We start from the raw sequence: 13,985 nt of genomic DNA on the forward strand, positions 1-13,985 counted from the left end.
AAGCATTCATCTGTGATGAAGCTGTTAACTCTATTAATCACCAAATCTCAGAATAGTTTGAATCGGGAGAGACCTTAGAGACAATCTCATCCCACCAGGGACACCTCCCACTATCCCAGTTTGCTCTAAACCTCATCCAACCTGGCCTTGGACACTTCTAGGGATGGGGCAGCCAAAGCTTCTCTGAGCAACCTGTGCCAGGGCTTCCCCACCCTCACAGGGAAAAATTCCTTCCTCATATCTAATCTAGATCTCCACTCTGCCAGTTTGATCCCCTATCACCTTGTCCTATCATTCCATGGCTTTATAATATATTGCAGTATAATATAAATGTGCAGTTTGGTTGCTCTGCTGACCTGACTCCCAGGGATGGGCTTTATAATATAATAACATTACAGAATAATATAAATGTGTAGTTTCTACTGACCTGACTCCCAGAGAGGCTTTGCCTCTTTCAGGACAAGCCATCCCACTGTGGGTCAGTTGGAGCAGTGCTTTTGCCTCACTGTTGGGAAGTTTTGGAGGAATCCAGGACTTCTTCTGGTGACTTTAACACACATGTTGGGCACCTTTGAGCAGGAAAAAGCAGGGAAATTTGCCACTGAGCAATTTCTAAGGCAGGAAAATGTGAGCCCCTGGCACTTCTGCACGTAGCAGGGCATCAGATGCTCCTCTGAAAGGCCCTTTTTGTTGCCTGCTGGTGGCTCTGGTGGGGCTCCAGTTTCCAGCCTGGCATTCCTGTGCTCTGTACCTGCATACCTGGCTGGATAATCACCCTGGAAAAGTCCCAGTCTAGGACTGGGCAGGGAGTTTTTGCAGGGGGAAGATTTGAGCTGCCAGAGATAAACCCCCACGCTGGGATGACTGCAGAGCTGGAAAGGGAAAGGAGCCCAAGGGAGGGATGTGAATACACCATCCCACAGAGAATGTGTCAGGGAGAGGCAGGTGCTTTATCTGCCATCCAAGGGGTGAAGGCAAGCCCCCCTTCCTTGATCCTGCTCCAGTGCCACTGAAAAGCCATTCCTGGCCAATATTCAGCTTTGTGGAGTGGGAACCTGAGGAACCAGGTTATGAATGTCCCCTCTGTGCTCACGGTCCCCAGGGCCTCTGCAGGGGGGTGACCTGGCTCGGGCAGGAGCTCTCCCTGCGCCGGATTGGTGACAGTCACTGTGTGATGTCCATGTTCCCCCCCTTTCCTACAGAGAAAACAATTCCCTCTTGTGTCTCCTGGCTGCCAGAGCTGCTTGGGATGTCGGTTTGTGTTTGACACAGGAAGGTGGAGAATGAGAGGGAGAAATCCACCTGAAGTGGGGCAAATTTGCCTGAGCCGGGGGCCAAGCGGAAAAATGCAAAACAATCTATCCAAGGGGAAAAAAATGCAGTTATGTTTAATAATTATTTCTTTTTATAGCACAGCTCCTGGAATTGCCCTTTGATTAGAGCGGGGAGGTATCACGGGCAGGTGAGTCAGTGGAAAATACCATCAGCTCCATGTGGGATTGTGCAGGTAGGGAGAGATGCAGGGAAGCAGCGGGGCTTTCCCAAGCATCCTGAACACCAGTGGCCCCAAGGCAGGGCTGTGGAGCTGAGTCACGCCAGGTGATGTGACAAGTTTCATTTGGTTCACGATGCCTTTTGCCTCCACAAGGTCTCACAGAGCTTAAGGGACAGGAAAAACTGCAGTGGCTGGTCCAGCAGCATAGTGATGCAGTTTTTTTTTTGCTTGGATCAGGAAAAAACCCACCGTGAGTATCATCTCTAACAGGATCTGAGTCCTTGGTGGTGTTTATTATTACAGCTGGGTGTGAGAAGAGCCTGGAAAAACACATCCTCATTGCTGCTGGGATGGCAGCCAAGGAGAGGTGACACTGGACACGACGTTGGTTGCACTGAGGTTTGCCAGAGCCCAGCTCTGCTCCCTGTGGCTCAGTCTGGAAACCATGGGAATGTCTGGCTGTGAGGCCAAGGCGTGTGGCCAGGAGCCATGGGGAGGGCTGTGCCTAAAACAGCTCTTCCCAGCACACAAATGGTTAACTGGGAATGTTTATACAGGGCAGCACACTGATAAAAAGAGCTTTCCCTGTAGTGCAAGCTTGGCTCTGCTTTGTTGAATGCAGTGATGAGCCTGAGTGATTGGAGTTCATCAAAATGGGGCTTCTGCAAACAAAGCTTGGAACTGAGTGAAAGCTCCGCTCATTGCTACAAGAGTTTTACAAAGCAGGTCCATTGCGAGGTGGGTTTTAAACTGTAGAATAAAAACTCAAACTTTCATTAGGCGTTGGGAATAGTTTTTTTCCGTGGGATGATGGTGAGGCCCTAGCTCAGGTTGCCCAGAGAAGCTGTGGCTGCCCTATCCCCAAAAGTGTCCAAGGCCAGGTTGGATGAGGTGTGGAGCAACCTGGGATAGTGGAAGGTGTCCCTGGACATGGCAGGGATGGGCTTTAAGGTCTTTTCCAACCCAAACCATTCCGGAATCCTTTGAAAGCAGCGATGCGGGGCTTGATGCATCAAGCAGGGGCTGCAAGTGCTCCGAGGGGATGACCCGATCGGCATCCCCAGTGTGACCCACGCCTGCTTCTGGGGGTCTCCCTGGCGGTTTGTGGGAGTCTCCCTACAGCTTTTGGAAGTCTCGGTTCCGCCCCTCCGCTGCTTCCCGGAACAGAGCCCGGTGCCCGGGGCGGGAGCGGCGGGGCCGGTCCCGGGAAGCGCCGCCCCGGAGGCCGGGCTGGGGAGGGCGGAGCGGCCCCGCCGGACCCACCGCAGCCGCTGCCGGAGGTACGTGGGGCCGGGGGAGCCGGGAGGGGACGGGACCCTCTGTTCGGGGAGCTTTAGGAGCTCTGGGAACGGGGCGGGCTGGGCTCAGTCCCAACGGGAACGGGACCGGGACCGGGAACGGGACTAGAGGGGAGTCGGAGCCGAGTCCGGCTCGGGCTGAGCTGGAGTCACTTCCAAAGCTCGGGAAAACCCCTGCAAAGCGGGGGAAACACCCCTCAAAGCAGCAGCAAACACTCCTCAAAGCAGGAGCAAACACCCCTCAGGAGCAAACACCCTCAAAGCAGGAACACCCCTCACAGCGGGAGCAAACGCCCCCAGAGCGGGGACACGCGTGAGGGAGCGGCGCCGTGTGGGGAGCGGCGGAGCCTTGGGGTCACCCCTGGGGACACCTGGGCTTGGGACACCTCGTCAGCCCTTACAGACACCGGGCTGGCCGTGCTGAGAGTGGGGGAGAGTGGCTGTGGTTTGGGGACCCTTCAGTGGCACTCTGAGGGAGGATCGGCAGCAGGGAGGGCGCCAGGGAATGCCCCCGCCGAACGCGGGCCGGTGCCCACAGGAGCGGCACACGGATCCCCAGCCCGCGGTGGCCGTGCCCGTCCCCGGGAAGGTGCAGGAGCCGTGTGCGAGCCAGGCTGTCGGGAGAGCAAACAAAGCCAAGGAGAAGGACATTCCCTCAGGTCAGGTCGGGGCCGGGCGGTCCGTGAGCCCAGCGCCTTTCCTGTGGTGCCATTGCCGCCTACAGAGGAACGGCCTGGTGCTTTGAGGGGCTCGGCAAACCCGCAAGTGTATTTCGAGCGTGTCCAGAATGGTTGCCTGCTGATGTTGGTGTTGGATTTTTGGATTTTTGGTGGGGATGTGCATCACTGAGCACAGCATAGCTGGTTTTGTTGGGAAGTGTGGATGCTTGAGCAGAAGCCAGCAGCTCCATGAGCTTGTCCCGTGTGAGATGGGTCACTCTTGGCTCTGTGTGGTAAACAGAGCTTGGTAAGGTGAAGCTGCACCTGGAGGTGTGGTCCTGGCTTTGCAGCTCCTTAAAGCCTCTCTGGAGCAAACCTAAACCACTGCCAGGTGGGATGCTGGCACAACACATCCCTCTACAACAAATCCAACTGTCCACAGCCCTGGATGTCCTGGCGTGAGAGGCAGAAAGGGAAAACCTCCCAGGTGTCAGCGAAGAACATGTGGGTGTGGGGCTAGTGAGCCCAGCCCTGGACTCGGGTGACTCGGAAGTATGTGAAACACCTTTGATTTTAGCTGTGTAATTACACGGGCTGGAAAAGCCTTGGGAAGGAGGAATGTTTGGCCACCGGTGCCCCGGAGAGAGCTGAGTGCCAGTGCCTGGCGCCGTGGCGGTGCTGTAGGAGATGCCAGAGGGCCGGGGCTGGGCAGGGCTGTCTGGAGCCTGGGAGGAGGGATCCCTCCAGCAGCCCAGCTATGTGTCTGCCTCCCCCAGCTTTTCTCATTCCCGGTGTATTTCACAGGCAGAAACTGATGTCAGGGCTCTGTAAAGCAGCTAAATATCCTGTGTGAGCGGTGCAGATGGCTCGGAGCGATGTAAACCCCAGCAAAGCTCCCTCCGTATCGAAATACCTGTGCCCACCTTGCGGAACACGGCTGCCCTGAGCCTGGCTGCCCCGTGTCGCTTGGCTGCTCCCTGTCCCCAGGCTGGCTCTGTGCTCCAGCATGCCTGCTCACTCCCTTCCTCCCCTGGGAGCTCCTTGACTGTCCACTGTGGGTTTTCTTTGGTTGGAGAAGCACGGGGAGAGGTGATGCTGTGCTGGGGAAAAACACATTGCTGGACATCCAGGCAGAGGATGAGGACGGTGGTGCTGGTGAGGCTGATGGCAGCCAGTGAGAAGTGACAGGTTGGTGGCTTGCAGGAAGGGGGGATAATCATCCAGGGGTTCCAGAGGTGCTTAAAGCACTCCAGAGGGGCTGGGAGGAAGCAGGAATGCTGGTTCCCCTTTGGGGACATCAGAAGGGCAGGTGGGTAATGCCTGCCCATGCTGGAAGGCTCTGGGTGTGTTTGTCTGGGTGTTATCTGGGGAGAGGTCCCACAGCAAAAACCAGGGGGAGGCCGTGGAGGAATGGCTTTATCTCAGCTTAAACAGCAGATTAGAATTTAAAAAAGAAAAATAAAATTCCAAACTCAGGGATGCAAAGTGGTGTCCAAAGGAAAGCAGGAAGGAGTGCTGGGATTTTCCCAGGCCTAGGTGCACAAGGAATTCAGCTCCCTGGAGAGAGGGGAGCAGCCCTGTTGCCTGGAAAATAGAACAGATCCATCAGAGTAGATGCAAAAGCAAACTTTTACTTTCAGGTACACAATATGGCAAAAATCACACGTGGTATAGTAATTCTACAATTTTTATAAGGTTAGTCGATTAGTATACTTATCATATACTCTCCAATTAAAAGGTTAGTTGATTAGCTAATAATTCCAGGGTCCTGCCACACTGGAAGCAGTCCAGAGGCTTTTTTTTTGCTCCACTTTTGTTTTGTCTGGTCCAGATTCTGTTTGGAAAACAGGACATCCTTGTAGTCGATTCTCTCTTTGGAATAAGACTAAACAGTATTTTGGGAAAGTGTATCTAAGGTTAGCTCATTGTTCCTAAATGTAGAGAGGAAAGATAGGAAAAGTACTGGGAGTTTCAGCTGTGCATTAACAACCTACAAAGCTACAAGTGGTGGAAAGATATGGAAAATATTAAATATATGAAAAATATGAAAGATATTAAAAGCTAAAAACCTTAGGCATCACCCCAAGCCCCCCTGCCTGGTTTAGCAGGGCTGGTTTAGCAGGCTGAGCATTAGTGTGGCAGTAGTTCCCAGAGGCTGGAGCAGGAAAAGCCCCAGGACAGTGTTTGCACAGCAACCAGGACCCAGCCAGGGCTCACTGACCTGCCCAGAGCGGTGCCAGCGTGGCCTGGGAGCCCACGGCAGCATTGTCCCCAGAACAAATGGCAATGTCCTGAAACACAGACGTGGAAGGACTCCCTGTCCCTGTCCCTGTGCACTGCCACTGGATGGAAATAATGGAATTATGGGGAGCAGCAGTGTGGAAGGAAGTTTCTTGTATCTCAGTGCCAAAGGCCGAGGCGGTGGCTGCTGCACAGCCCTGATTGCAGCTCTGCAGTTTGGCTACCGTGCCCTGTGTGATCTGTGCCGCCTCAGAAACCCTTGGCAGCTGTGCCCACAATTCCCAGGGACAGGTGCACATGGCTTGGGAATGGCCAGGCACAGCTTTGGGGAAATGGGGGTTTTGTGGGTCACTGTTGTTCTGGGTGGATTGCAGCACTCTGAGCCTGGGAATGGGCTTTGCCCTTGTTTTGCAGGAAGTGCCAGAGCTGGGGGCCCTGGGCTCCCTCTGGAGTGGGAGAGCCTTGGGCAAGGTTTGAGGAAAACATCACTGTTCCCTACAAGGGGTTGTTAAAAATTAAATTTAAGAAAGAGGGTAAAATAACTGTTAAGCGTCTGTAGGGAATGCTGTGGGCAATGGAGATGTGGATGTGTTCTTCTGTGCTCCAGGCAGGAAGTGTAAGCAAAATGTGGAAAAGCCCTGATAGTCTGTGTGGGGCTGTCCCTGCAGATCCCTGTTCCCTGGTGAGATGCTCTGAAATGGGCTGGGATTCATCCAAAAGATCAGAACTTGGCTAAATCAGCAGCAGTACTTCTTTGTGTGACTCAGCTGGGTTTCTCTGGCTATTCCCTGCATCCCTGGGCTGCAGCTGGCCAGAAACACCCCTGCTCCTGGGGCAGGGGGGACAGGGGAGCAAAAAGGGACAAAAAGAGAGAAATCATGGCAGGGAACTGGAAGTAGATGGTCTTTAAGATCCCTTCCAAACCCAAACATTCTGGGACTCTATGGAAATACCTCCCAAGTCCTGACCTGCTGCTTTTTAGAGCCCCACATGGAGTTTTGTGTCCCTGGTGGGTTGAGCCCCTGTGTCACACACGAGGCTGCGGCCATTACAGGAAAAGCTCCTGGGGATGTGCCTGGCAATTAGCAGGGAAGGAGGTTAATGAGCAGGTTCTCTGGGTGCAAGCATGAAGATGAGGGGGAGACTGGAATCTTTGGATGGTTGGAGAACGGGTTCATTTCCCCCCAGAATTTTCCAGAACATGAGTTGTGTGACTGGTGGTGCAGTCACAGCCTGGTTTTTGGAGGCAGCTCTGAGGGGCTGTGTCTCTCTGGGGGACGAGGAAGCCCTGGAGCTCATCCCGTGTCTGGTGAGTGCATCGGGGCTCGCCCTGTTCCCTGGGCCGCAGCCTCCCCTCCCGTGATCCCGTGACAAAGGTGCTGCTGCTGGAGCGTGAGTGGGACGGTGATGTCATGGCAGGGAAAAATCCAAAGGTTGCGGAGGGCAGAGGAGCGTGGGCGCTGCGAGGGCAGCAGGGGGTGTCGGGCTTCCTCCTGAGGCACCAGCGGGGCCGCAGCTCCTCCCGGGACACCGGGGTGGGGAATGGATCCGGGCTGAGCCTGCCGGGGGTCTGTGTCCCACCGAGGGAAGCTGTTCCTGCTGCTGCTCCGCCTGGCAGCCGTGCCAAAGCCTTGGGGGCATGTGGTGCTGAGAACGGGCTTCTCCCGAACCTTCCCGTGCCCGGTTAACACGGGGAGATGTCGCAAGAGCATCCCGGAAGGCTCCGGAGCTGCAGGAGTAGGGCAGAGGTGCGGGAAGCCCGGAGGAGGTGTGGGTGCCTGCAGGAGTTTAATGGTTTGGAGATCCTGGTGTAAATCATTGCCAGGGCAGGGAACAGGCAGGGAATGGATGGAGGAGTCTGGTTTGCAGGGAAAGGGAAGGGGGGTCTAGGGGCTGAGAAACACAGGCATCACTCCTCGCCCACCTCATGTGGGCACAAACTTTTTACAGGGCCTGCTGTGAAAGGACAAGGGGAGATGATTTTAAAGTCAGAGGGATAATTTGGACTGGATATTTAGGAAGAAATTCTTGCCTGTGACCTGGCACAGGGTGCCCAGAGAAGCTGTGGCTGCCCCATCCATAGGAGTGTTCAAGGCCAGGTTGGATGGAGCTTGGAGCAATCTGGGATAGTGGAAGCTGTCCTTGCCCATGGCAGGGGGTGGGATAAATTGAGCTTTAAGGTCCCTCCACCCCAAACCATTCTGTGGTGCTGGGATGAGGTTGCAGGCAGTGCTGGAGCTGAGCAGAGGCAGCAGCAGCTCCTTCCCGGGATCCTGACGTCAGGGCACTGCTGGAGCAGAGATAGGAACGGCTCTGGGAAGCAGGAGAGCAGCTAATTCAATGGAGAAATAGACTGGAATAGCAAGTCTCCTCTTTAATCTGATTGCTGGCCTGATGGGTAGCACTGCAATGGATCTGTAAAACACTTCAGGCACAGGGGTGACGTAGGAGCTGAAATCCTGCCCACTTCCAGGGCTGGGGTGCCTGAGGGGAGGCACAGAGGCGGTGAGCAGAGATTTGGATGCCATGGGTGGATGTGACCAGCCCTGTGTGTGTTCTGTGCCCACCCTGGGTGCAGTGCAGTTTTCCTGCCCCGAGGCCATCGCAGCTGTTCTCAAGTGAAGTGTTGGCTGGCTGATGTGTTTGTGGCAAGGATGGGAGCTCAGCCGGATCATCAGGTGAGAGAAAACTCCACAGGGCTCAAGCAGAGAGCAAAACCTTTGTGTGGGAGGGCAGAGGGCAGTGCTGGTACCACCAGTGGCAGGCTTGGAAGTGTTTGGGTGGGAGGATGGCTCTGGGGATGCAGGTGAGCACATTGTGGGTGCTTTCCACATCCTCAGCAGCTGCTCACTGGGATGGAATTAAAGCTGGGCTCAGTGGGTTCCTTCCCCCAGGAGCACAGAGAACAGTGAACCTGTGCTGGAGCTGGCATGGCAGGGAATGATGGGCTTGTCCCTGCCTGCCCGTGGCAGCTCCCACTGCGCTGGGATCAGCAGCTCCTGGGTGTCCCAGAACCCCAAAAAACCACGGGGGACAACACCTTACCCTGCCCAGAGCCCTGTGGGGCCAGGGCTGTGTGCAGAGGGGCTGGGACACCCCCCTGGAGTGTCCCCAGCCGTGCTGGGGCACAGGCAGTGGCAGGGAGGTTCCTCTGCAGGTTCCTCCTCCCCAGGCTGGCGTGCGAGTCTTTTCCTGCTGCACTCCCTTGTGTTCTGTTCTGTTCTGGCCCTTGACCCTGCAAACTGGGCGTGCACTCAAGCTAAACAAGCAAACATGAAACTTCTGAGCTCGGGAGGGTGTGAGGGGGTGTGTGGATGTAGCACCACTGACAGCACAGACCACAGCCCCTCCAGCCCAGCCTGGCACAAAGAAACCAGGAGGGGAAGGAGAGATCCCTGACACGGCACATCCACAAACCTGCAGGGCTCACTGGGCTGCAGATGGGGCAGCTCTGCTGTGAGGATGCAAGCTGCCCACCCATGGGTCACTGGACCAGAGGCCAGGGAGGCAAGCAGGCAGGAAATGTGGCTCTGTGTGTTTATTTTTGGAGATCGAGCACATTTGTGACTGGTGACTTGGAGAACAGTCGGAGGAGGGGTTCCCACCCGTGGCCTGGCTGCTTGGGAGTGTTCTGCTGGACATCCCTGAGGGATGCAGCTGGGGGTGCTGCTCCAGGGAGGGTGAGAGCCAGCCTGGAGGGAGCCTGGGCCCTACCAAGGGCTCTCCATCCCAGCAGCAGCCAGGGGAAGCCACAGGGTCGAGCTGGATGGGAGGGAGGCAGTTTTGGTTTCTGTTCTCTGGGCAGGAAGGCATTCCAGGGCAGGCAGCCAGCGCTGTGAGGAGCCCTGCTCCCTCCAAACAGGGGGAGAGGAGAAGCTGCTCGGCTAGAGGGGTGTTTCTGAGCATTTCCAGGCTGGTTTGTATTGACAACAGCTCTTGAAATCGATTTCCATGGCCTTTTTTGGTGCTGTGAAGCTGTCAGTTATCACAGTCCTAAGGACAGGCAACCTAAGCCCTTAGCAAACATCAGTGATTGGATTGCTTTCAAAGGTTGGTGGATATTACAGCTGAGAAAGTAGTAAAGGATGGGGATGAGGAAGGATCTACCCTGCTTCTATCCTGCCATGAACTCCTCAGCTTGAGGAGAGAAGATTGAGATTTGTGAGATGCTCAGGTTCAGGGAGTGGTGCTTGGGGTGGTGGGTGGTTTGTTAGATGGGGGTTTATCAATACCAGTGACAGGAGTTTAGATGGGATGATTAAGGAGAAGGTAAATCATGAAGTGAGCATGATAAAAAATCAGGGGCTGGGTTTAGTTGAGGCACACCATTAAGGAGGGGGAGAGGCCTCTTTCTTTAGCTTAAAAGGCAAATGCTGGTGTGACCGTGTTCACAGGGGTGCAAGGAAGAGGGAAGGGACGAGGATCTGAATCCATGTTTCAGAAGGCTGATTTATTATTTTATGATATATATTATATTAAAACTATACTAAAAGAAGAAAATATTTCATCAGAAGGTTAGCTAAGAATAGAAAAAGAAAGAATGAATAACAAAGGCTTGTGTCTCGGACAGAAAGTCTGAGCCAGCTGACTGTAATTCACCATTAATTAGAAACATCCAACATGGGCCAATCAAAGATCCACCTGTTGCATTCCACAGCAGCAGATAATCAATGTTTACATTTTGTTCCTGAGGCCTCTCAGCTTCTCAGGAGGAAAAATCCTAAGGAAAGGATTTTTCATAAAAGATGTCTGTGACATGCTGGCTCATAGCTCCTTAAGGCTTAGGATGATACTAGAGAGGATCAGCTTGAGATTCCAGTGAATAAACTGGTGCTGTGGTGGCTGCAGAGCCTTTGCTGTGTGCTTTGCTGTGTGTGGAGGAGTTTTGGACTGAGGTGATGTGGGATGGGAGAGCGCCTTGTTGTGTCATTATGAGCATGTATGGGGTGTGTGAGGCAGTGAGTAGGATCGTGGGTCCCGTTAGGATAATCGTGAAGGCAGATCAGCTGAAAAGTGCCATTACAATAGCGAGTTCTGCTATGAGGGTTGTTGGTGATGGAGTCACGCCCTGTTTTGGTTTCTCCCCGTGTCCCCAGAGCTCTGATGCCAGCAGGGCCGCAGCCGCCGTGCCCCGAGCCATGCGGTGACAGCGCCCCGCAGCCATGGCCCAGTCCCGGGCCAACGGCTCCCACTACGCCCTGACGGCCATCGGGCTGGGCATGCTGGTGCTGGGCATCATCATGGCCGTGTGGAACCTGGTGCCCGGCTTCGGGCCCCCCGACAAACCCGGCGGCAACAGCAGCAAACCCGAGCGCGGCTCCGGCGGCGTCCTCAGGAGCAAAACCTTCTCGGTGGCCTACGTGCTGGTGGGAGCGGGGCTGCTGCTGCTGCTGCTGTCCCTGTGCCTCAGCGTGCGCGACAGGAAGCGGCAGAGCCAGGAGCTCCCCGTCGGCCACGTGCAGCGCCAGGTGTCCACGGAGCCCTCGCAGCAGGAGGACAGGTGAGGAGGGGGTGGGGGACAAAGGGTGGGAATGAAGCCAAGGGATGTTGTCACTCAGGAGGATCTGGAGTGTCACTCTGATTTTTTAAGATTTTTCTAAGATTTTCTAAGCCTTCTGATGTTGACGTTCTTGTAGTGAACTTCCTCACACACTTGCTGTAAATAACTCATTGTTTTGCATTCTTTTATAGAAGAAGAGAAAGTTGATAGACTGTTGGTTTGTCATTGGAGAAGTGGCACTGTCGCTCTTAGAAAACTATAAATGTTGGAGTCAGAAAATAAACTTCCCTTTTTCCTTCACCTTGAGAGCAGCAATGTGAGCTTGTGTTCTTTCGTGTCCTACAGCGACATTGGAGGAAGGCAGCATGTGCTGAGATAAGGAAGCACAGACCATAGTTGAGGGTTTTGGTGTGTCCTGGAGATGGGAAAGGAATGAGCCCAGCTGCGTTTGTGCAGCTGTGAGTGGAAGGGAGCCCTGCTGGTGTGTGAGGTGGGGTCTGGGCAGAGCTGAGGCCAGGGCAGCACTGGGAGAGGTGCCACTGCTGGCTGGGCTGGCACACAGGAGTGAGCTGAGGGAATCTGAGCAGGATCCTGGGTGACACAGAGAGCAGCCAGATGGCGCATAATGGAGAAGGGCAAAAACTGTTTCTAGTGGGGTGGGGTGGTTTTATTCTTCCCTCTCCATCCCCTTCCCAAATGAAGCTGTGCTACCCAGACATAACTCGTAATGCAGGAGAGGGGCTGGCTCTGCCTGGCTGGGTGCAGCCAAGGTGCCAAAGAGCCTTGGAGTTTAGACCTGGTGAAAGTCTGCAGGGCTCAGCTGTTTGCTCAGGGAGCTCTGTGGGGCAGAGCAAAGGCTGCTGCCACAGCAGGCGCAGGCTGAACAAACACAGGCACAGGGGAAGGGCTCCCTGTGCAGGGAGAGGCTGGGCAGCACTGAGACTGTGTGGGATGCAGGGGGACAGGAGGGGACAATGGCTCTGCTGGCTCTGGTCAGGGTCTGCAGATCCTCGGAGAAAACTGATTTTTTATGTTTAATTGGAAAGTTAAGTTCAGAATGCCAAAGAAATGGCAAGTATTGTGTGCAGGTACCTGTGCATAGATGGTGACATAGAGTTGGGTCTCTTTGCAGAAAAACCTGAGGTACCCAACCCATTATACATCAGAATGACAAAGACAGAGGGGTGATGTCCTTTACTAATGTATTTTTACTGATTTTTGTGAGTGGAGGAGAGGAGAGAAACTGATGTTCTCTTGAGGGAAGAAATCACTGCTGGGCAATAGAAGAGGGTCTGTGGGCAGAGAAAGTGATGATCAAATATGGCCATAAGTCACAAGAAAATAAAATCTGTCTGAACTTAGGTGGGGTCACTATTTATTCTGTCAAGCAAAAGGAAACTGGCACATAATGGAGACGGGCAAAAACTATTTCTGGTGGGGTGGGGTGGTTTTATTCTTCCCTCTCCATCCCCTTCCCAAACGAAGCTGTGCTACCCACACTTAACTCTTTCCCCTCCAGCCAAGAAGAGGATGAAGACGTCTCCTCGCAATACTACGTGCCCAGCTACGAGGAGGTGATGAACACGGGCTACTCGGAGCCCAGAGACTCGGACAGGAGCAACAGGCTCAGCGTGTCCCTGCCCTCGTACGAGTCGCTGGCGGGGCTGGAGGAGGGCGGGGCGGCGCCGGGGGCGGCGGGCGCGGAGCCCGGCCCGGAGCGGCCCGGCCGGCACAGCTCCCGCCTCAGCAAGCGCCTCAAGCCCCTCAAGGTGCGCAGGATCAAGTCCGAGAAGCTGCACCTCAAGGACATCAGGCTCAACCTGGCACAGGGCAACAGCAGCGTCCCCATCACCATAGAGCCCCTCACCCCTCCGCCCAAGTATGAGGAGATCCAGGAGAAAATGCCAGTGGGCCAGCAAATGCCTTAAAAAAAATAGAGGAATCTGTGATGCTGCTTGGTTGAGGGTTTTTTAAAACCCACCGTGCCCAGAGGGGGTTGGTGTGTGGGGGCAGCAGCAGCCAGGGCTGCCTGGAAGCTGCCACGTGGAGGACGTGCTGTGGCACAAGGATGGGACTCCTTTTCCCTGGGACTGGGTTTTACAAAAGACTGTGGGGAAAGAAACCAGAACACCACAATTCTGCTGCTGCGAAGTAAATGAAGGCTGGACATGCCAAAAGTGTCACTTGTGGTGTTTGAAATGAGACCACCCAGTGCATCCCTCATCTCCTCTCCCCCTCTCTTCCTGCAAGACTTTTCCAAGCCACCAAACTGATGTTGCAGAAGGATTTTCCAAGTGGAAAAGTGAAATGTTTCTTTTTTTGGATGTCTTTTCTTTCTGAGGAAGGGGAAGCACATTGCCAGAGAAGCACCAGGGCTCTCCCTGGCTCCCAGCTGGGCTGGGCTGGTGGCCCAGGGCCAGCCCTGACTCCTGCCAAGGTCTCTGCTGGCTGCTGGGGAGCAGCTGAAAGGGGAGAGGATGGATCTCTGAAAGGGGAGAGGATGGATCTCTGAAAGGGGACAGGATGGATCTCTGAAAGGGGACAGGATGGATCTCCTGCCTTGCTGCTTTCCCTGCTGTGTTCTGTGCTCCATTCGAGGCAAGGGGATGACTCTGGGGGGCTGGGAGTGCCAGAGCTGGGGCTGGAACCACTGCTGAGCATCCTGTGCAGGCAGCCTGGTCTGAATAAATGTTTTGTATGTTGTGTTTGCTGTGTGCTTTGTACGTTGTGTGTGGTGTACATTGTGTGTGTGTGTTTTGTACATTTTGTGTGTGTTTTGTACATTTTGTGTG

The 13,985-nt window shown here is 54.5% G+C and overlaps 1 protein-coding gene across 1 annotated transcript; it reads left to right on the forward strand.

The window, feature by feature from the left end:
- The first annotated feature begins 2,729 nt into the window (after window positions 1-2,729).
- TMEM51 (transmembrane protein 51) lies at window positions 2,730-13,903 on the forward strand. The gene is made up of 3 exons (XM_058818809.1): window positions 2,730-2,775; window positions 10,790-11,193; window positions 12,713-13,903. The coding sequence occupies exons 2-3, from the start codon at window positions 10,856-10,858 to the stop codon at window positions 13,119-13,121; spliced, it is 747 nt and encodes a 248-aa protein (XP_058674792.1). The 5' UTR covers window positions 2,730-2,775; window positions 10,790-10,855; the 3' UTR covers window positions 13,122-13,903.
- The last annotated feature ends 82 nt before the right edge of the window (window positions 13,904-13,985 follow it).

Source organism: Ammospiza caudacuta, chromosome 22 (genome assembly GCF_027887145.1).
Source record: "Ammospiza caudacuta isolate bAmmCau1 chromosome 22, bAmmCau1.pri, whole genome shotgun sequence".
NCBI lineage: Eukaryota > Metazoa > Chordata > Aves > Passeriformes > Passerellidae > Ammospiza > Ammospiza caudacuta.